The following is a 24,709-nucleotide window of genomic DNA, read 5'->3' as shown; positions in this document are numbered from 1 at the left end:
GATATTTCCGACTGAATCCGCATTATTAAAAATCCCTTGAGCGGACAGAGCTTGCGATAAAGCTCTGTTCCTGCGAATCCCCTCCGAGGCCTTATCACTGTGTTTTTCAGAAAAAATACAGTGTCAAGGTGCCCGCGCATGCGCTGACCGACCGCCGCTAGCCCCCAGTGCGATCGCGACCCCCCCTTCATTTCACTTACATCCGGTGATCGGGGCTCCGGTGATGTCCTCCGTGGCTCCGGTCAGCTGGTCTCCCATCCTGCACTATGACCCGGTCATCTGATGGTCACAGTGCAGGATGGGAGACCAGCTGACCGGAGCCAAGGAGGACATCACTGGAGCCCCGATTATTGGCCCTAGACTCAGGTAAGTTTTTTTTACAGTGATCAGCTTGTGGTCTGTTTAGACCACACAGCTGATCACTGGGGCCGGCTCTGGGCTCTGCTCTGCCTGATAGAGCAGAGCAGGAGTCCGGTAACCGGGGGAGACCTTCTGGTGGCGTTATTATCACTGAGCTTCCCCTGGTATTTGTTCACATTTTATTTGAATAAATCCCAGGCAGATCACATTTCCCATTACAATTATGGGAAATGCAATTTGCATACTAAAAATAAGTGATACTTAGGGGTTGGAGTAGAATTTTATGAATTCTACTCCAATTGCCCTTTAGTATCTTTAGGGGAAACTAAAATAATGTGAAACGGGTGTGAAAACATCTTTTTACACTTTATTTTAGTAAAAATAATGTTAAAAAATAGAGCCCTAAGTATTTACACCTGTTTCCTATGTAATATATTTTTTCATACTAAACTAGTCATAGGGCTCTATTAATTAACATTATTTTTATGGTTGGGGCATGCACGGAACCTTGTCACTGTATTTTTTCTGAAACATACAGTGATAAGGCTGTGACGGGGATTTGCAGGGACAGAGCTTTACCGCAAGCTCTGTCCCTACAAGGGATTTTTAATAAATCCCTGTGATATTGCCTGGATTCGCAATGCGTCGGTAATATAACAATCTGCATTTTAATGCGGATTGTGGTAAATAGAGCCCTAAGAGAGAGATTAGCTACAGTCTCTAAAAACTGAAAAGTGGTGGTGTTGCCCATAGCAACCAACCACTTCTCTAATTTAGAAGCTTTAGTATATCAACCCCTAAAAGTCTCAATGGTAACCCAGACCGTAGAGGTCCAGCACAGACACTACAGCAGCTAATATAACATTCTCTCTTCTCTTCTATCTATCATTGATGGCACATTTTGATGAATGGAAGGGGGAGATTTATCAAACAAACTCAGCCTGTAAAATGACAGTCAGGAGCTGATTGGTTGGCACTTTATCTCTCTCAAAGCATTAATAAATCTGCCCCAAAAAAGGTTTGGTTGGGTTCACACTAATGATCAACAGTTAGTTTATTGGCTTCATGAAAATCATGTTTTTGTCTCTTAGACTGAAACATTTTGGTAACAAAGTCATTTCTAGTTAATACAAGTTGTCATTGTTCATTTTAGGAAAATAAACTCTTAATAATGACCTAAAGAACTGCTTCAAAGCCACCTTTACATTTTCATTTCTGAAGCTGTATACCACTGGGTTCATCAGGGGGATAATGTACACATACAGCGTGGTTAACACTTTGCCCTGACGTAATGAAACTGCGGCTGATGGTCTCATATACAATACAAACACCATAATATAGAAAAAAATGACAGTAAAGAGGTGGGAAGCACATGTGGAGAAGGACTTGTATTTCCCCTGTGAAGTGCGGATCTTTATTATACTAGACACAATGTTAATGTACGATATCAGAGTGAGGATGAAAGACGTCATAACTAGCATCACTCCCTGAATGAGTATTACAGTCTGTATAACTATTGTCTTGCTACATGCCAGATTAATCAGTGCAGTGATGTCACAAAAGAAGTGATTAATTACATTAGAGCCGCAAAATTGAAGGGTGGTTGTGACGGTTGCAATAGGAATTGACGCTATAATCCCACCCAGCCAGCAACATGTAGCTCCAAATATACACATCTGTCGGCTCATGATAACAGTGTAATGTAAGGGTTTGCAGATGGCTACATAACGGTCATAGGACATCACTGTGAGCAGGAAATATTCTGTGCTTCCAAACGCGATGAAGAAGTAAAGCTGAATGATACATTGCAGAAAGGAAATTCTCCCGTCATTGGTGGTGAAGAGGCTGATCAGCTTGGGGCAAGTGACGGATGTGTAGACAATATCCAGGGATGAGAGGTTGCACAAGAAGAAGTACATAGGGGTGGTAAGTGAGGGGCTCCAACATATCAGTGTAATAAGGAGGAAGTTGCCAGATAATGTCAAAATATAGACACAGAGAAAACACAAAAGTAGGGGATTCTGTAATCCGGGAAAGTCTGAGAACCCAACAATGAGGAAATCTGCCATCCTGCTGTCATTTCTATGGTCCATTATTATTGTAATTACCAGTGTTGAAAATATTTACATTTATTAGCTAATTTCCTGTGTATAGCCATGGGATGATGGATGAGCTTTGTGTGTCCTGCTTTTGTAGTACAGTAAGACAACCTACAGTACCAATACAAAGTAAGAGGCAAACATAATGATTAACTACAGAGTCTATACAGTATGTGTGTGTCTATGTCTATAGTCCAGTGGTTCCCAAACTCGATCCCCAAGGCACTATCAGTCCAGGTTTTCAGGATATCCATACTCAAGCACAGGTGACTTAATTAGTACCTTAGTCAGTTTGTATCATCTGTGCACAATCATGGATAACCTTACAACCAGGACTGTTAGGATGCCTTGAGGACCGGATTTCGGAACCCCTGCTGTAGTCCATTAAGCCAGTAGTACCTAGACTCGATCCTCAAGGCACCCCAACAGTTCAGGTTTTAAGGATATCCATCCTAAAACACAGGTGACTTAATTAGTACCTCAGTCAGTTTGATTATACCATCTGTGCACAATCATGGACACCTTGTAACACCTGGACTGTTAGGGTGCCTTGAGAACCCAGTTCGGGAAACCCTGTTTCTGATTATTGCGAGCTGATCACATGAATTAAAAACAAAGTAAAAAAATATTAAACACTACATGATCCAGAACTACAGTACAGATGTTTTGAATTTTAAAGAAACATTCTCTTGAATATTATATTTATCAAACTTTTCCGGAGAATTTTGCTCCTGCTGAGTTTGGCTCATTGTTCAAAAAAAAAAAAAAAGGGTTTGTACACATGAAACTTTACATCAGGCATTCACTACACCAGAGGTTCCCAAATGCGGTCCCCAAGGCTCCCCAACAGTTCAGGTTTTAGAGATATCCATGGTTGAGCACAGGTGGTTAAATCTCATTGACTGAGGTACTAATTAAGTCACCTGTGCCCAACCATGGATAGCTCTAAAACCTGAACTGGTTGGGAACCTCTGCACTACACATTTGGAAAGCCTGAGTAATGTTGTTTCATGCTGATGGTCCAAAAATAAGTCAATACATTTGCAACCAAACAGGGCATATATACTGTATACCATTGTAGTTTGCATGAGTGTTATAATTCACAATATATTCAGCAAGAAATCTTTAAGTCACAGGTTCTCAAACTCGGTCCTCAGGACCCCACACTGTGCATGTTTTCCAGGTCTCCTCACAGAATCACACGTGAAATAATTAGCTCCACCTGTGGATCTTTTAAAATGTGTCAGTGAGTAATGACTACACCTGTGGACCTGCTGGATGACCTGGAAAAAAGTGAACTGTTTGGGGTCGCATTTGAGATCCATTGTATTAGACATATCCTCTTACCACAGCTCATTATATTATGTTTTATATATCAGCAGAACTTGATTAAGGGGGGGGGGGGAGAGGTGACAGGGGCAGTTGCCCTGGGACCCACACACACAGGCCCAGTAACGGGGACTAGGGGCACAAGTGTACCTCTGCCTACACTGCAGGGCGCAGGCAGGTACTGGTACGAGGACAGTTCGGGAAGTTGCTCTAACTTTATTGTACCGGCCCGTGCAGTAAAGTTTATTTTGTTTTGATGCTGGTGCTCTGGATCCCAGCGGTCAGAATCCCGATGCTGGCATCCTGACCAGGTTACAATGCCAACACCTAAAGGTAAGTACTCCTAACCTAACCCTCCCTCCCCGGTGCCTAAACCTAACCTTCCTCCCCGCACCCTAAACCTAACCTCCCCCCCACCACAGCCTAACTCGAACCCTAATTCTCCCCTAGTGTCTAACCCTATCCCCTTACCCTAACCCTCCACTTAACCCCAATACTTACCTTCGGGATTCTGGCGGTCAAGATGCCAGCACCAGTGTTCTGATAAGTGTCCGGATTCCGGTGTCGGCATTCTGACCGCATCCCAACTGAGGTACTAATTAAGTCACCTGTGGACAACATGAATATCCTTGAAATCTGGACTGTTAGGGTGCCTTGAGGATGGAGTTTGGGAACCTATGTTATATGTACTGATTGGTTACAACACTGTTTCAGAAAAGTACAGACCGAAATAATTTGTAACTATACCCAAGTCATCACCCTACAGCATTAAAATCAAGTCTACCCTATTCACAAATGCTTAGGGTGCCAAGAATTAATAATGATAAGATCAAGTTGGGTGAGCAATTAGACCAGATGATACTGAAGTTTATCCGTAGGGGATACCCGGAACAACTCCTGGTAACCCATAAGAATCGGGTTATGAATATACCACGAGATAAGCTCTTGGAAACAGGTATGAATAAAGATGTTAGGAGTAAACAAGATCGCATTATCTGGGTGACAGATTATACAACCAGTAGCAACATTATACAAAAGGCAACTAAAGCCTTGTGGCCAATTGTCAGCACAGATAAAGAACTTAAAGGCTTTAAATCAATGAACCCTATGACTAGTTTCCGACGTGGCAAAAATCTAAAAGATATGCTGGTCAGAACTGATATATTCGAATTGGGGAAAAAAAAACCCAGGGTGATCTACGCTCGTAAAAAGGGATGTTATTGTTGCGTGAATTGCGTAACCTGTAATCATCTGGTTGTTGGAACAGCATTTCGTCATCTGCACAGTGGAGCCTATCTACCGATTAGACATGTGGTCACATGTACGACGGCCTTTGTGATTTATATCACCACGTGTCCCTGTGGACAGTACTATGTGGGAAAAACCATCCGGCCATTTAAGGAGAGAGCAGCTCAACACGATCAGCCATCCGAATGACAATAAAAAATGGATCAAGTGACCAGCCGGTGGCGAACCATTTTGCCCAAAGAGGACATAACATGGCAAATGTAAAATATATGATAACTGATCATGTCCTGGAGAAAAAACGAGGGGGAAATCGACAGAAAGAACTGTTGAGGGTAGAAGCAAATTGGATCCTGCAGTTAGACACAGTAGCACCTAGGGGCTTGAATGAAAAAATTTGCTGGAACAGACTTATATAGTAGGGGATTAGAATGTTTCTATATTAGTCCCTATTACCCAAGATTGAGTAGTCGTTGTTCCCCATATTGAATAGATTGAAAGTTATATACATAGATTTTTTGGTTAGTACTTTGACATATATAGTTGGTGGTATCCCTCTGAGTTTTATTATATGTTACTATATGTCTTTATCCACATATGGGTGCGGTGTTGGTATTACATTTGTTCATTTTTATATTATGTTTTATAGAGACTGGAAGAGATACAGCGAGTGGAGCCATGGTAGCATCCGACGGCATCCAGGCAACACTAGGTACTTGCTAGGTTACTGTATAGCGTGGCTCCGGTGACCCGGATTGCACAGTGATGTCACTGGCAGGCGCCGCAGATGCGACCAGCTGGAGCTCCGGTTTCTGCACGAGGTGTGGTGATTGAAGTATTGTATAAAGCTTGGCAAGTCACATACATTCATTGTTGTAGGTGATACATTGCTTTTGTTTTATTTGCTTATCCTGACGACGGTGCCTTGTGCACCGAAACGTTGATGACTATTTATATGAAGATATAAATGGAGTATATTTCTATTAAACCCTCTGAGTGCCGTCCCTCTTCCTTGGATGTATTGTAGTGTCAGTAACAACACTTTGGACTTTGGACACTGGGGTATAATTGATTTGGATTATTTTGAGTGCCGGACAGACTGATATATATATAATGTAACAATGTCCGCACTCCAAACCAAACAAAGCCAACGTTTTGGTGCTCCTCAAGGATCCACAAAAATCCCCAATATAGAAAAACAGAGAAAGAAGGCACTCAGCAGATATAAAAAATAAAATCACATCTTTATTACTTAGCTTTTAAATCATAGGACAGGTCGACGTTTCAGTCCACATCGGGACCGTCTTCAGGACACATACATAGGTCTCTCTGTTTTTATATATATATATATAAATATATATATATAACTTTTTTGAACGACTTGCGTTCCTTTTCAGAACGCTTTATAGATTTCTGAGAGAGGGCTAAATGAAGTTCACATTAGATTGATAGAGGGATAAACACTGACGCAGAGCTGTCTTGTTTGGCATGAGAAAAAAAACCTCCTTATGACACTGTGTTGAATGACTTAAGTTTGAACCATTCAAGAGATTAGGAGGGTGCAGCTAGACACCAGGGATCTGTATAGGTTTAGCTCTCAGTGGCTCATGCCTCTTTGATCCTGATGGCCCTCTCCCCCCTTTTTCTTTCTCTTGCTGTTCTGTGGCGGAGGGGACTGCAGATCAAACTACTTTGTGCTCAGCAGGTACAATCTCCATCTCAGTGGCATTTGTCTGTTAGCTTCTAGTTCGAGTGATCTTACCAGATGGGTCTTACCTTCATGGACTTTTGTCCAGAAATGATGATATTGTCCATGAGAGATGTTTTGCCTCTTTCTGAGACCCAAATTTTGGCGGGAAAAATCAGAACTTGGCAAGAAAATCCGAACTAATCCGAGCCTGCACATCCCAAATTCCTTTTTTTCAAATACATTAATAGTTTAATTTACAAAATGACGACGGATGGCATATCATGTGTGCAGCACGGACATTAAACCGCCAGGCTAGGTGACAGAACTCACAGTGTAGGTTAGGGGTTAATGGTTTTTGGTTGTCATACAATAATTAGGAGCAGTGGTGGGCTTACCGGTGGGGTTTTGATTAATAAATCAATTCCTTAAAATCCAGTATTTTGGACCTGTTTTTGTTCCTATACTGTAGTATTATTAACATCAATAACATACATTTCCAGTCATTTTTTCACCAATTTTGGCACCTGAAATCACAAGGGAAAGACTTACATGCAGTCAAAAACATGCAAGATTAGTTTTTTAGATCCGATATCTGACTTGTGGGAAGATCTGAGTCAGGACTATACTCAGAAACCCAAAAGTGATCCAAGTTGGGTCTTGGTTTGACTCATTGTGCCACAGTTCAGGTGTGTTAGGTTTTCATGTTCTGAATCAGGGTGGGGAGTATTTTTAATTTTTTTTCCTGTCCGCTAGCTAAGCTGTGGGTGCCCACCCACAGCTAGTGCGAGCGGGCAGGAGATGGTCGCGATTATCGCGACCATCGGCATTGCGAGGAGACCCTAAGTCAGGGTCTCAGCACTCGCAATGCCGAGTGGACTTCCAGCTCTAATAGAGCCGGAAGTCCACTACTGACATCATGAGTAATGTCAGTAGAGACACCCCACAAACGGCCGGCGTTCCTTCGGGAACGCGTCCGTTTGTTCAGCTACCCCCCCTACCCGCATACAAAACGGGGTGAGCTGTCGATCATCATCGACAGCCGCCCCGTTTTCTGCGAGCTCTGGAGCGAGTGAAGGTCTCACTCGCTACGGGGCTCATGCATGCACTGGGCCACCATCGACCCGCTTGCAAGTGCAATGCGCTTGCGAGAGGGTCTGAATCAGGCCCACAGCACACAGCAGCCAGGGGAGGCATCGCTTATAGGATTTAAGAACAGAAGCCACCATCGGAACACCATTGAATGATTACTAATTGATGGCGGAAGACATCGGATGGTAAAAACACTAACATCGCATGAAAAACATCAAACTTCAACCATCGATGTGCATTCCTAGAGGGGACTAGGGGTCTGATTCAGACCCGCTCACGAGCGCTCAGCGCTCGCAAGCGGGTAGATGGTCGGCCAGTGTGCACGCGCGGTGTGCGCGAGCCCCGGAGCGAGTGAGAACTTCACTCGCTCCGGGGCTTGCTACAAGAAGGGGCGGCTTGATGTTGATCGACAGCTTGCCCCATTTTGTAGGCGGGGAGGGGGGATGGCTGAACAAACGGAGGCGTTCCCGAAGGAACGCCTGCCGTTTGTGTGCGGTCCTACTGACATAATTCGTGATGTCAGTAGTGAACTTCCTGCTTCATTAGAGCAGAAAGTTCACTCGGGCTTGCGGGAACCGAGACCCTACCACAAGGGTCTCATCGCAAGCCCGATGGTCGCGATAATCGTGACCATCGCCAGGCCGCACGCAAAAGCTGTGGGTGGTCACCCACAGCTATGCGAGCGGCCTAGAGGCGGATTTTTTTTTTTAAATATCCGCCCTGATTCAGCGCGAGCACTTGCAAATAGCGAGCGCCTCTGAATCAGGCCCTAGGACTGGCCAGAGAACTGGTAAGAGTCCTCTTACCACAGCTGGTCAGTATCTCCAATGAACCAATTATCACTCAGCTGCTCTGGAAATATATTATCAGTAAATCCTGGCAAGAAAAGATTTTGTGCAGAGCAGTGTTATAATTTTTTTTTTATTCTCACTTGAAAATAGGAAATTCACCACTTAGGTATTAATATTGCTGTGGGTACCGTGATATGACATTTGTCTTGTTTTTACTCTGAGTAAAATGGTGAGCTTAATACTCACTACTACACAACCCCTACTGCTGTGAAACAGCAAGTCCCGTCAAGCCTAGAACTGGCAAAGCATGCTGGGACTTGAAGGATTACAGCAGCAAGTCTGTTACAGACTGTAAATCACTATCAACAGTGACCGAAAACTTTAGAAAAAAAAAATAGTTTGCATTAGGCATTTAACATCAGTGCAATGACTATAGCAGGAGTATGAACATTGTACCGGGTCCTGTTTCTGCTATGTGAAAGAGGCTGCATTATGCAATATGAATCCTTTTTATTTTCTTATATAAAATATTGTGGAAATCTCCCTCATTAGTAAAAGAATGAGATGATTCTTCTTTTTTTATACCCTGTACATTATAAGGGTTTATACTTAATTAAAAAATGAAATTTGATTTTTAAATGTGTTTATCCAAAAGACAGCTTCTTATATGTGACCTGTGATTACCTTCTTTTTTATCCAGTCTGATTCCCATCTTGCCTGTAAAGTATGGTCACCTACCTCTGCTCACAATATGCTGAAACATTGTAATAAATCAGACAACAGCCTTAATAGTCTGTTAAAGAACAAACAATTAGATTGAGCTTCATATTCATCGCAGGAGAGGTAATAATAGTGGATAAGTATCTTACTCTGCATGTAATCTTTTATATGCTCTAAAGTCCTTTGTGACAATAGTTACTGTGTGTTTCTCTAGGTTAGGTTTGTACCCAAGAGGATACCAGAGAGAAAATGACAGCGCCAACAATTAAAATTAGAAAAAATATTTAAAAATAAACTAATTATATCAGCTAAAATATAATAAGGTAGAGTTCATGAAATTGCACCTATAACTAAAGATGACATACTGAATGTTAAAAACCACAAAATGAAATCAATCACATAAATAACCAATAAAATTATTTGCTTTTGAGAAATACTATATTAGTGAAATATGTCAATGCTCAGATATCACAGTAGACACATTTTGACATTCTGAACATTCCACATCCTGAGTGTCGGCATTCACACCATCTCAACATTATGGTGTTGACATAAAGAATGTCGACATAAAGAATGATAATATGTCATACCACAGTGACCTGCACGCAGTGTAATATTTATGGTTACGTAAACTCTATATGCAAAGCACAGTGCGGAAATGAGGGTAAAATCTGTCCACTTTTAAATTGTAGGCCAACCCCTCTGTTAAAAACATCCTTGAAGGTCTGTTTGAACCAGAGGATTAGGGGGTTAAATAAGTACATTAAGAAAAGTTTAAAATACAGATTAACTTATGCCAGAGCCGTAGCTAGACTTTTTGGTGCCCTGTACCAGAAAGAGCATTGGCGCATGCCTCATTTTTCAAAGAGACATAATGCACTCAAAAAAGGGGAATGTACTCATGGGGAATGGCCAGGGAAGAGATAGGGGAAGCCAGGAGATGCTGGGGATGAAATAAGAGGAAGCTACAAGAAAGAATGATAATAAACAGAAATTTGACAGGCCCAAACAGCGCCCCCTGTCCTGTTGTGCCCTGTGCGATGGCACCGGCCGCACTAACCTAGCTACGGCCCTGCATATTACTGTATGTTTCATCTCTTCTTAAAGCTACAAAGGTGCATTGTGTCCTGAAGGTAATTGAACGGCACATTGAAAGCCCTAGGCCACCCCCTCTCAAAAAACATTATTGAATTACTGTAGTACCCATTCACCATAAAGGATGGTGATATTTTTAAAAAAACTTTAGATAATTGTGCTCAAATGTAGTCAGTCCTGCCTGAGACAGCACAATTATAAGGTATGGTAGTGGGTTGGGTATATCATTACATATAGTATCTTGCAATCCTCTCACCTGAACCCAGGCTCTCCTCTTGCAGCAATTTATCATGGGGCCGTGATGTTCATCTCAATGGACTTTGTAATGTGTGGAGGTTAAAAAATTTGTGGGTGCTAAATTTGGAGAAGATCCCAAGTTTGACTCTACCATTAGGCAGCTTTAGGCAACTCAGGGGCGTCATTACAGAGGAGGGGGCCCATGTGCAGCCCCCGTCAAAGGCCCCTTCCTCTCACTTCAGCTGCCGGCCATCACAGAATCAGTAGACTCTGGGCACTAGAGTGTGCCCAGAGTCTACTGCGCATGTGCAGATCCCCGGGGAAATGGCACGGCCACCATTTTCTTGGTGATATCCTCACAGCGTATGCAGAAAACGCTGGAAAAATGGCCGCGGCGGCCATTTTCCAGCGTCTTGAGCAGAGCTGAGAGACCCGACGCGGGACCTCGGAGAGGTAAGTTTTAGATAATATGGGTGCAGGGTGTGCGATGCAGGCCCCCCCTGGACCCGGGGGCCCATGTGCACCACACACCATGCACCCATTATAGATACGCCCCTGAGACAACTGCTTAGGGCCCTGGGATCTGGGGGTGCTACTGAGTGTCTCTTCCCCCATCTCCCGCATCCAGTCTTTAGAGTTAATTGAATAGGACTGTGCCTGAATAGTTGATTGAGGCTGAGAGCTACAATAAAGAGGATAGAGCTGCAGTGATGCTCCTGGTCCTTCCTGATGTTCAGTCTAAGGGCCACGAGAAAACTCATTGCATTTGATAAATGGTGCTACAGGCAATCTGCTCCTAACTGTCATTTTTCAAACAGATGTCAGGAGCTGATTGGCTGTAGCACCATTTTAAAACTCAGTGCTTATAATAAAACTTGATAAATGGGCCAGTGGCATCACAATGGGGGTGCAGGCCGCACCAGGCTGTCACCTTCGGAGGGGGTGACACCAAAATGCTGGCTCCTCCTCAGTGACAGGAGTCGAGTGCTGTAGTGTCACATTCTCCTGCAGCACTTGGCTCCTGTCACAGAGGAGGAGCCAAAAGTGCTGGCACGGGTCTCCGGGGGCAGCCTAGCATCTCCGTGGATGCTGGAAACACCTCCAGAATGATCGGAATTCCCGGATAGTCCATGCCCCTTTGTTAGACCACACCCCTTTTGGGCGTGTGCGACACAGGCTATAGAGTGTGCATAGGGTGTCACCACACCCGATGACACCTCTGAAATGGGCCCATCTGCCTCAACCTCACATGACTCTTACTGTTACATGATACACTATCACACTGCCAAGGGTTCCTGTGCAGCCATTCTGTTGGAGAATCAGGCAATATGGGGCACACTGGTGGGAAGAGGAGCATGTGAGAAAAAAGATAGTGGGCAGAGGGGGATGTGAGGGAAAAGCTTGTGTGTCAAAGGGCATGTGAGAGAATAACTGGAATACGCTGGCTGAGTGGGCATGTAAGAGATGAGAATCATAAGGATTTTGTTTGCATATTCTTCAACTGTTTGCAGTTGATAAAACCACTGGTTTGTAACTTGGAGGAGAAAAAAAATACAGAAAACCCTATGATTTTCCAGAAACTACTGATAAATCAGGTCCAAACAAATCATCAAAAGTTGTTTTGTTATTTAGCTTTGTTCCTAAATCTAATGCTGTGAAAAATACTGTACTTGCCCCTGGAATACTATGGAATCCACACAATGTTCTACATCAGGAATAAATATTTCTGTTCCGCAGCTTTATTAATCACCCAGGAGGAGGAATTGCAAGTGTTATCAATTTTGTAATAGATGTGTGAGAGGTTGGGAATTGGGTATTGCGGGGCTGAGAAACCGTACACCAAACTTAGGGGTCCTCAACAGCCTGTTTCAAAATTAAGTACTGTATCCAGGGCTCTTTTAAGGGGTAGCACTAATTGTATGGTTGCTAAATTATACCATTAAATCAGGTACACATATGAATTACACAGGTTCTGTGGCTGATTAAAATAATGTAAAATGTAGTATCGTATTTATTGTTTTTGCTAAATAATGGTTTTCAGAATTGCTTATTTTGCTTACTAATTCTACAGTATTTCTTTGTATTTTAATGTCTCTGTAGAGCCATCTAGTGGATAAATATGAGTACTACAGCAGTGGCTGCTATTATTAAAAAACAGGCTCCTTGAGCTTATGCTTCAGAAAATGTATCAACCATGTGTCAGAAAAATATCTCTAAGATACTTTATCCATTAATATTTTTTTATTTACCAACATGCAAATAGCAGACCTGTTTAGTTCAGCAGCACTGCACCTAAAATTCTTTCTGCATCGACAATACAGAATACTGTGGGGTTGATGCATCTAGCAGGGAAAAGGGTGGAGAAGTGGACCAATGGGGAAGTTTCCCATAACCAATCAACTTGTACCTATTATTTTATAGAGTGTACTACCTCTAAGCTGATTAGTTGCCATAGGCCAGTTTTCTACTCTTTTAACTTTCTTATACAAAAAGTGCAGTCAGGACAGAGTTGCCTCCTAAATCATGCTGCCAGTTCTGATACCTGAAAGAAGGATAGTACTTTGTGGGTAGAGATGAAAGAAGGATAGTACTTTGTGGGTAGAGATGAAAGAAGGATAGTACTTTGTGGGTAGAGATGAAAGAAGGATAGTACTTTGTGGGTAGAGATGAAAGAAGGATAGTACTTTGTGGGTAGAGATGAAAGAAGGATAGTACTTTGTGGGTAGAGATGAAAGAAGGATAGTATTTTGTGGGTAGAGATGAAAGAAGGATAGTATTTTGTGGGTAGAGATGAAAGAAGGATAGTACTTTGTGGGTAGAGATGAAAGAAGGATAGTACTTTGTGGGTAGAGATGAATCCTCCTAAACTTGTAAATTAATATTAATTTAATGGTTTAACTGTCTTATATTTTATTTAACAGCTCACCAATCTATCCTTAATTGGGTTAAATAAAGAGCAGTATATAGCAGTCCTACCAAGTGTTATAAGCAGGTGGTTTATATTGAGGACTATAATATTGAAACTGCCTACAAGACACAATAAGAGGAACTGAGGGCAGTATATGCTGGAAGTGGTTTAAACCACAAGGTTGGGGTCTGGCTGGTCTTCTTCTCATTCACACTTAGTTTGCCAATAAGGGTTTTAAGGCAGTGGTAGCAAACATATTAGTTTGCTGTCATGCTAGACTTAGGCCATTTTGTCTGCTGGGTCTTACCTGCCCTCCCTCCCTCCCTCCCCTTTTTTAATGTGTTGGATTTGGTTGGTGGTTTTGTCAGCTCTTGTCATAGTGGAAAAGTATGATTGTGTAGCAGAATGGGTGCAAGTTAAGTTTATAGTTGTATATATGTGCTTGAGGTTCACTTACCTTTGGGACTACAGTTAGAGCTACACCACCTCACAGGATGGGTAGTCAAGTTTAGAAGGAGGAGTTAAATACCCATTTTCTGGTTGTTTTCAGCACCTGGGCAGTCTATTTTTGAAGTTCATGTTTGTTAGTTTGGTTGAACATGGTAGGGGTTTGCTGTGTTATAGCTGTCCTTTCTTTACCACCATACAGTTTTCTTTAATAGATGTTCCCCTTAATTAAACTAAGTTTAATTAAATAAATGTTGAGCTTTATTTTAATCTATCTCACTATGTCAGATTAATTATTTTAGCTTAACTTATTAATACTCTATTCTGTATGTACTGTGTGGCTGACATTAGGGAAAAACCTTCAACCAATTGGTATTTTAATAGAGTGATTACGGCATTGTAAAAGGCACCTGTCTAGTGATCACTAGGGGATAAATTGACTAAGAATCTTGTCTGTTCAAGTTTTAAACACGCTGGGCATCGCAGGGACATATTCACAAATTTACAAAGAATCGTCTTTGACTGAATCATGTTTGGAATCGTGTTTTCGAATTTGTGAGTTTCCTGCACAGTAGCCAAGATTGGCTAAGAGTCTGGACTCTTAGCCAATGATTGTCCTGTTACTATGACAAAGGCTGTTGATTGGCTAAGAGCAACCAAACTCTAAGCCAGTCATGGCTATGGACCAGGAACCCTAGTGGGTTATCTGTCGTTTGTGTTGCTTTATACTGTATATACAGTATGGCCATCCGTGGGCTCAGGGCAGAATTTTTTCTTATTTGCTGAAGCCCGGATTCTACATGGAGAAGAGGATCGACCAGCTCCAGTAAGTAAGTATGCAGTGTGAGTGCGAGTGAGTGAGTGAATGCTACTTTTTCTCTAATGGTATGCTACTTTTTCTCTAATGGTATGTTACTTTTTCTCTAATGGTATGCTACTTTTTCTCTAATGGTATGTTACTTTTTCTCTAATGGTATGCTACTTTTTCTCTAATGGTATGTTACTTTTTCTCTAATGGTATGCTACTTTTTCTCTAATGGTTTGTTACTTTTTCTCTAATGGTTTGTTACTTTTTCTCTAATTGTATGCTACTTTTTCTCTAATGGTATGTTACTTTTTCTCTAATGGTATGCTACTTTTTCTCTAATGGTTTGTTACTTTTTCTCTAATGGTTTGTTACTTTTTCTCTAATTGTATGCTACTTTTTCTCTAATGGTTTGTTACTTTTTCTCTAATGGTATGTTACTTTTTCTCTAATGGTATGTTACTTTTTCTCTAATGGTATGCTACTTTTTCGCTAATGGTATGCTACTTTTTCTCTAATGGTATGCTACTTTTTCTCTAATGGTATGCTACTTTTTCTCTAATGGTATGTTACTTTTTCTCTAATGGTATGTTACTTTTTCTCTAATGGTATGCTACTTTTTCTCTAATGGTATGCTACTTTTTCTCTAATGGTATGCTACTTTTTCTCTAATGGTATGCTACTTTTTCACTAATGGTATGCTACTTTTTCTCTAATGGTATGTTACTTTTTCTCTAATGGTATGCTACTTTTTCTCTAATGGTATGTTACTTTTTCTCTAATGGTATGCTACTTTTTCTCTAATGGTATGCTACTTTTTCTCTAATGGTATGCTACTTTTTCTCTAATGGTATGTTACTTTTTCTCTAATGGTATGCTACTTTTTCTCTAATGGTATGCTACTTTTTCTCTAATAGTATGCTACTTTTTCTCTAATGGTTTGTTACTTTTTCTCTAATTGTATGCTACTTTTTCTCTAATTGTATGTTACTTTTTCTCTAATGGTATGTTACTTTTACTCTAATGGTATGCTACTTTTTCTCTAATGGTATGCTACTTTTTCTCTAATGGTTTGTTACTTTTTCTCTAATTGTATGCTACTTTTTCTCTAATTGTATGTTACTTTTTCTCTAATTGTATGCTACTTTTTCTCTAATTGTATGTTACTTTTTCTCTAATGGTATGTTACTTTTTCTCTAATGGTATGCTACTTTTTCTCTAATGGTATGTTACTTTTTCTCTAATAGTATGTTACTTTTACTCTAATGGTATGTTACTTTTACTCTAATGGTATGCTACTTTTTCTCTAATGGTTTGTTACTTTTACTCTAATGGTATGTTACTTTTTCTCTAATGGTATGCTACTTTTTCTCTAATGGTATGCTACTTTTTCTCTAATGGTATGCTACTTTTTCTCTAATGGTATGCTACTTTTTCTCTAATGGTATGTTACTTTTTCTCTAATGGTATGCTACTTTTTCTCTAATGGTATGCTACTTTTTCTCTAATAGTATGCTACTTTTTCTCTAATGGTTTGTTACTTTTTCTCTAATTGTATGCTACTTTTTCTCTAATTGTATGTTACTTTTTCTCTAATGGTATGTTACTTTTACTCTAATGGTATGCTACTTTTTCTCTAATGGTATGCTACTTTTTCTCTAATGGTTTGTTACTTTTTCTCTAATTGTATGCTACTTTTTCTCTAATTGTATGTTACTTTTTCTCTAATTGTATGCTACTTTTTCTCTAATTGTATGTTACTTTTTCTCTAATGGTATGTTACTTTTTCTCTAATGGTATGCTACTTTTTCTCTAATGGTATGTTACTTTTTCTCTAATAGTATGTTACTTTTACTCTAATGGTATGTTACTTTTACTCTAATGGTATGCTACTTTTTCTCTAATGGTTTGTTACTTTTACTCTAATGGTATGTTACTTTTTCTCTAATGGTATGCTACTTTTTCTCTAATGGTATGCTACTTTTTCTCTAATGGTATGCTACTTTTTCTCTAATGGTTTGTTACTTTTTCTCTAATAGTATGCTACTTTTTCTCTAATGGTATGCTACTTTTTCTCTAATAGTATGCTACTTTCTGGCTAATGTTATACTAATTCTTCACTAATTTTGTGCAATTGAAAATGTTATTTTCTTGAATACTCCATATACAGTATATCGAAAAACATGTTTTGAGAGAACTAGCGCATTACGAATTGCCTATAACATGGCACACTACTGTATCCAAAATCGTTTGTTGCAGCTCCTTCTCTTTTCTACGGGAAATCCCTCCCTCCCTCCCTGGTCTTGTTGTTCTGTGTTAGCATGGTGGCGGCAGAACAGCTGCATGTTTTTGAATTGTTATTTAGATTACTGTGCTCTCCAATGATTATGATAGTCATCCAATATTCCAGTCGGGAATTTAACATAATCCCATCTGGGTGTACTATTTGATTTCAGAGAGTTGAACACCAATGCTTGGTTTGTCTGAATGATGGTATTCATGTTATTTTATTATATTGTTTGTCATCTGTTCTTGGTCCATCTCCATATTGTCACTAAGGGGTATATTTACTAAAGTGAGAGTTTTTAGAAATGGAGATGTTGTCCATAGCAACCAATCATCTACATAACATTTAGCTAGCACCTTCTAGAAGATAATAGCTAGAATATGATTGGTTGTTATGGGCAACATCTCCACTTGTAAAAACTCTCACTTTAGTAAATTTACCCCTAATCATTCATCTATACAATGATAGAAAATGTTATTCAATTTATTTCAAATAAATCCAACCTAATTGGAAATGCCAACTCCTGTGTTTGTATGGTTCTTTTGGTTGGTTAGTGTTATTTAATTAAAAGGTGGACACCTATGCAAAGGAAGTAACTGATAGAGAGTTTAATACAGTATGTAATTTGCCCCCCTTTCGGACTCCTGCTGGATTAGGGCAGTTGTCTAAGCATTAGTCACTTTACATTATATCGCTGTTTACTTCTGCTCCGGAAACATTTCTTAAAGCATTAGTGTTTTCCATAAACTTCTTCTCTTTCTGTGCGGGAAAAATTCGGCTTACTGATCAAAGGTAAGCCGGGTGCGGACAGCCGCTGGGGGGGGGTGTTAGGTTAGGGGCTCCCGGGGGGAACTTAGGGTTAGGCACCACCCTGGGAGGTTAGGGTTAGGCACCACCCTGGGAGGTTAGGGTTAGGCTAGGAGAAGGGGGGGTTAGGGTTAGGCACCCCCCACCCCCCCGGGAGATTTAGGGTTAGGCTGCGGGGAAGGGTGGGTTAGTTTCAGGAACTTAGAGGGAGGTTAGGGTTAGGCACTTGGGGGGAGGTTAGATTTAGGCACCCCTAAGGGAGGGATAGGGGGTAAAAAAAGGTTAGTGATACCTTTTGTAGTTTCGGGATTTTCACCCCTGCCAGGTTTCCACTGTCGGGCTTTGAACCGCTGGCCGAATCATAGCGTTTCCTTCTGTGCAGCCCCATTTCAGCTCATATGATACATTTTTATGGATGGCTTTCTTGTTTGTGGCTGTTATATTCTAAGGAGTAAATTTATGTCCATGGTGTCACTTGCTTCCTAAATTAGCATGTGAGCGCTCATAGGCAGGACCCTCCTCCCTCTTGTTTGTTCCTAGCACATACCATGTCACCAATGACCTGTTCCCTTGTCTGTGTTCCCCTTCAGTGATCCTTGAACTAGGTACATACTAGGACGACCACAGTTCTATCTGATGATTGGTAAGTGCATACACACTTACCAATCTTCAGCCCGATGTGTCGTACCTGACGTCACAACTGTGAAGGCATTTATATGTGCCCGTCCAGTTATGATGTCAGTCACTGGCAGCCTCTGCAAGTGCAATGTGTGCTTTTCATACTTTAAACATTATTTATAATATTTTAATGGACTTAAATGTATTTTATCATCTTTTAAGTTAAATTTCAACCCTGTTGTGTTGTATGATCATGGTATTTTGCTCGGATTAAAAAAAGTTGAGATGCGCGCCAACTCCAGTGTTTTGGTTTTTGATCTGTATTTTTTTTTTTTTAAATAATAAAAACTGCTAAAATCAAATAATTTGGACCTGATTTGTTCCTACAGTATTATTAACCTCAAATCATTAATTTTCAGTCATTTCCAGTCAATTCTGACCACCTTACAGCTCACAATATTGTTATCATCCAGTTTAGACCAAAAGGTTGCATCGAGCTAGCTACCTGTAGCTGACTAAGCTAAGTGACAGCAGTGGGTGGCACAAACACGTGGCAGTTCAACTTCAAACATGGCATATCTAGGAAACAGAGTGGCACTGCAGTATAAGCTAGGATGGTAGTGTAATGTAAACTAAAGTATACGATGCTATAGTTTGTTTTCATTAATCAAGAACTAGATCAGAAGCCAAAGAGCAGTACAGGGAAATGGAGGTAGAGTATGTAGTGGAAGAAAGATTGATTGGGCAATTGATTGATTGATTAATCATTATTTTATTACTGCTATAAAAAAAAGAAACAATCCTGTGAAGTGGAAAATGTTATTAAAAAACAAGCACCCAAAATGGATGAAAGTGGTGCATTAATTAATTGATTGATTCATTGATTAATTAATTAGGATTGATTAATTAAGAAAATTAAACTTAAAGTCCTAAAAGATTACTTTGTCAATAGCCAAGGATTCCTCACAAGGGTTGAAAGAGAAACCAAGAAACATAATAGTTGCACTGCAGAGCAGCTAACTCCAAATCAGCCTACTAACATATATGAGGAGGCTGACCTACTGCCATATTACCCCCTCCTACCTAATAGGGTAACACATTTATGAGGTGCACCAGAGAGTCTGAGTATAAGGCACACACAAAATAATTTTTATTTTGATTTTGATAAAAGACCAATATAAACACCTAGCCACCGACTGCAACACATTGTGCAGATATTAAGGTAGTTGCCGTTGACCTACTGACCATTAGTGTTCCTAAACCCTTCAGTATCATGGCCTAAATTTATTTGATTTTGATAAATGACAAATAAAAAAACTGGCCACCAACTGCAACACACTTTTTTAAAATTCGCAGCTCAGATTACACTGCGTGGAGACACAGCACTTGCAGTATATGTACATGAACAAAAAATGTACTGGGGGACAGTGCACAGATGTAGTATAAAAAATAGAAAAAAAATGTTTCTACTTTTTTAAATTCGCAGTTCAGCTAACACTGAGTACAAACATAGTGCTTATATATACATGAAATGGGGGACAGAGCACAGACGTAGTACAAACAACAGAAGAATTTTTCTTTTTCTATTTTTTTTTTTAAATATGCAGGTCAGCTGACACTGCGTGCAGTCACAATGCTTATATGTAAGTGAACAAAACAAAAAATGCACTGGGGGACAGCGCTCAGACATAGTACAAACAATAGAAGAAAATATTTTTCTTCTTTTTATAAATATGCAGCTCAGCTGACACTGCGTGGAGAGACACAGCACATTTATATGTAGGTGAACAAATGCATTGGGGGACAGCGCACACAGGTTCTATAAACAAAAAAAAAATTCTTTTACTTTTTCCGCAAATAATAGCTGTGGAGTCACACTGCTTATATGATCGCAGTGTGGTATGGCCTGGGGAGTCACAGTGCAGCACCACTGTGTGACAGTTAGATTAGTAAGAGAGTGGATGGACACAGCAGCAACCACTGGACACGGAGTGGATGGACACAGCAGAGCAGCAGCCACTGGAGGTGGAGAGGATGGATACAGCACAGCAGTCACTGGACACAGGGGGGGCGGGATGTACTGTACTAACCTTGCGGAGTGCATACCGCCAGTCACCGCATCCCTACTGATCACACATGTACTAACATGTGCAATCAGTTCCGCAAAGGCCAGCTCTTCCGATAAGATCTGTCCTTTGCGATTAGCGCTACTCCCTGGACTTCTGGGTTTATGACCCGGGAGTCCATCTGCGCATGCGCAGAGTGACGCAGCGGCAACGGGGCATGCTGGGAGGGATCCGATCAGATCCCTCATGCCAGCACGATGCGGTAGAAGCCCATAGGCTTCTATAGGGTAACACCAGCCCCGGCGGCCACCCAATGGTACATATAGAAATGCGGTAAAACTCCAGAAATTAGGTTTTTGTCGCATTTTCCATTTAGTACGTCCCACCCAGGGACTGGATGGATACAGCACTGCAGCAGCCACTGGAGGTGGAAAGGATGGAACCAGCACAGCAGGCACTGGACACGTTACCACACACAGCACAGCTCAGCACACAAACTGGAGTCAGTGTGAAATGGCGCCCGAATAACCACAGAAGGGAACTATATAGTATTCAAAATCAGCGAGAATCTGACACCGGGATGATGACGTTTTGCCTTGATTTGGAATCCACCGACCAAGGCGGGAAACCCCAAGCCGCCGTGCGGATTCACTTGGATCTATGATGTTCAGGTGGGCTTGGTTTTCAGGGCAGGATGTACTAAGCATCACATCAACAATGCTATACATGCTGCCAATTTTTGGGTACATACTGCCGATAATATATCCGGTATGTACCTAGAAAGTTGCAAGTGACAACTTTCCCGGTAAAAGCTGCCCTTTGCGATAGTGAGACCTCCGGGTGTTTGACCCAGAAGTCCGTCTGGTTGCCTGTTGCGCATGTGCAGAAGGACGCGCACACCACGGGGGGAGCTGGGAGGGATCAGATTGTGTCTTTCTCAGGGGATGCCCCAAAAAGAATCCCGTAGGCTTCTAATGGAATTACCCACCGGGCCATGCTTAGTACGTATGAAAAATGCAGCAAACCCCCCCCCGAAAGGTTTTACCACGTCTTTGAGCTTAGTACATCCCACCTATATACTGAAACATTTCTGCTATCAACAATTTTCATTACTCAATTTAAGAAATAATAATCCCTAATAACACCCTGAACAACTGTCGCAAAGCCACTTTCACATTTTCATTTCTGAAGCTGTATACTATTGGGTTCATCAGGGGGATAATGTACACATAGAGTGTGGTTAGTATTTTGCTCAGTCTTAATGAAACCACAGCTGATGGTGTCATGTACAACATGAAAACCATAATATAGAAAACACTGACGGTAGAGAGGTGGGAAGCACAAGTGGAGAAGGTCTTGTATTTCCCCTGTGAAGTGCGGATCTTCATTATATTAGACACAATGTTCCTGTACGATATCAGAGTGAAGAAGAAAGATGCCATTACAAGCATCACTCCCTCAATGAATATTGCAGCATGTATGCATGTGGTGTTACCACATGCCAGGTTAATCAGGGCAATGATATCACAAAAGAAGTGATTAATTACATTGGATCTGCAATAATCAAGGGTGGTTGTGATGGCAGCAATAGGGATCGAGGCGATAATCCCACCCAGCCAGCAACATGTGGCTAAATGTATTCACATCTGTCGGCTCATGATAACAGTGTAATGTTAGGGTTTGCAAATGGCTACATAACGGTCATAGGACATCACTGTGAGCAGGAAATATTCAGTGCTTCCAAACGCGATGAAGAAGTAAAGTTGAATGATACATTGCAGAAAGGAAATTCTCCCGTCATTGGTGGTGAAGAGGCTGATCAGCTTGGGGCAAGTGACGGATGTGTAGACAATATCCAGGGATGAGAGGTTACACAAGAAGAAGTACATAGGGGTGGTGAGGGGCTCCAACATATCAGTGTAATAAGGAGGAAGTTGCCAGATAATGTCAAAATATAGACACAGAGGAAACACAAAGTAGGGGATTCTGTAATCCGGGAAAGTCTGAGAACCCAACAATGAGGAAATCTGCCATCCTGCTGTCATTTCTATGGTCCATTATCATTGTAAGGACCAGTGTTGAAAATATTTACATTTATTGGCTAATCTCCTGTGTATAGCCATGGGATGATGGATGAGCTTTGTGTGTCCTGCTTTTGTAGTACAGTAAGACAACCTACAGTACCAATACAAAGTAAGAGGCAAACATAATGATTAACTACAGAGTCTATACAGTATGTGTGTGTCTATGTCTATAGTCCAGTGGTTCCCAAACTCGATCCCCAAGGCACTATCAGTCCAGGTTTTCAGGATATCCATACTCAAGCACAGGTGACTTAATTAGTACCTTAGTCAGTTTGTATCATCTGTGCACAATCATGGATAACCTTACAACCTGGACTGTTAGGATGCCTTGAGGACCGGATTTCGGAACCCCTGCTGTAGTCCATTAAGCCAGTAGTACCTAGACTCGATCCTCAAGGCACCCCAACAGTTCAGGTTTTAAGGATATCCATCCTAAAACACAGGTGACTTAATTAGTACCTCAGTCAGTTTGATTATACCATCTGTGCACAATCATGGACACCTTGTAACACCTGGACTGTTAGGGTGCCTTGAGAACCCAGTTCGGGAAACCCTGTTTCTGATTATTGCGAGCTGATCACATGAATTAAAAACAAAGTAAAAAAATATTAAACACTACATGATCCAGAACTACAGTACAGATGTTTTGAATTTTAAAGAAACATTCTCTTGAATATTATATTTATCAAACTTTTCCGGAGAATTTTGCTCCTGCTGAGTTTGGCTCATTGTTCAAAAAAAAAAAAAAGGGTTTGTACACATGAAACTTTACATCAGGCATTCACTACACCAGAGGTTCCCAAATGTGGTCCCCAAGGCTCCCCAACAGTTCAGGTTTTAGAGATATCTATGGTTGAGCACAGGTGGTTAAATCACATTGACTGAGGTACTAATTAAGTCACCTGTGCCCAACCATGGATAGCTCTAAAACCTGAACTGGTTGGGAACCTCTGCACTACACATTTGGAAAGCCTGAGTAATGTTGTTTCATGCTGATGGTCCAAAAATAAGTCAATACATTTGCAACCAAACAGGGCATATATACTGTATACCATTGTAGTTTGCATGAGTGTTATAATTCACAATAAAGAAGAAGTACATAGGGGTGGTAAGTGAGGGGCTCCAACATATCAGTATAATAAGGAGGAAGTTGCCAGATAATGTCAAAATATAGACACAGAGAAAACACAAAAGTAGTGGGATTCTGTAATCCAGGAAAGTCTGAGAACCCAACAATGAGGAAATCCCCCATCCTGCTGTTATTTCTATGGTCCATTATCATTGTAAGGACCAGTGTTATCGTTAGTCCTGCAGAAATAAACATTATTAAATATTGTGTGTTACACATATCATTTTAATAGAATATGAAAACATTTACATTTCTTTTCTACTTCCTTGTGTCGGGGGATGGATTCAGTATCCCGGCACAGGGGATGATGTCACTTAGAATACCGCCGCCGGAATCCTGATTTCTTTCAGAATGCCGGCATCCCGGCTGTTGGCCTCCCAAAGGTTGTTTGGGGGGAGGGTTATAGTTAGGCACTAGGGGGAGGGTTATAGTTAGGCACTAGGGCAAGGGTTAGGCACTAGGCTTTGTGGGTTAGGTTTAGGGGGAGTTTAGGTGTAGGAACTAGGTTCTAGGTTATGTTCAGGCACCGGGGAGGGAGGGTGTCGGTATCCTCCTAACCCTGTTGGGATGGAGGTGGCGGGATTTTGACCGCCGGGATCCCAAACGCCGGCATCCCATTCCAATGCCTGTGTAAGTATAACAATGGAATGATGGATTAATTGTGAGTATAGTTTATTTGCATCACTTGCATAACTCACCAATACAAAGTAAGTAAGCAAACAAAACTATAGATGCTATATGTATGTGTCTGTAGCAGTAGACTATTAAACTGATTTCTGAGCCTTTTGATCTCCATTTGTTTGATGTATAAAGATTTTCTTTTCAGATTTCCCCAGATCTTTAAACCTGCCAATTGTCCATTACTACTGATAGCTCCTGCAGCAATTCATGAGCTATATTGCT

General features: G+C 41.1%; 1 protein-coding gene and 1 pseudogene across 1 annotated transcript; both read right to left on the bottom strand.

The window, feature by feature from the left end:
• Nucleotides 1-1,484: 1,484 nt before the first annotated feature.
• Nucleotides 1,485-2,453, bottom strand: LOC148509345 (olfactory receptor OR9H1-like). Its single transcript, XM_088443468.1, has one exon. The coding sequence runs from the start codon at nt 2,451-2,453 to the stop codon at nt 1,485-1,487; it is 969 nt and encodes a 322-aa protein (XP_088299594.1).
• A 10,267-nt stretch (nt 2,454-12,720) lies between these two features.
• LOC148509344 (olfactory receptor 6C4-like) lies at nt 12,721-23,953 on the bottom strand (annotated as a pseudogene).
• Nucleotides 23,954-24,709: the final 756 nt, after the last annotated feature.

The sequence above is a fragment of the Taudactylus pleione genome, unplaced genomic scaffold, assembly GCF_031769625.1.
Source record: "Taudactylus pleione unplaced genomic scaffold, aTauple2 ptg000329l, whole genome shotgun sequence".
Taxonomy (NCBI): domain Eukaryota; kingdom Metazoa; phylum Chordata; class Amphibia; order Anura; family Myobatrachidae; genus Taudactylus; species Taudactylus pleione.
This window is presented reverse-complemented; position numbering and strand designations above follow the sequence as displayed.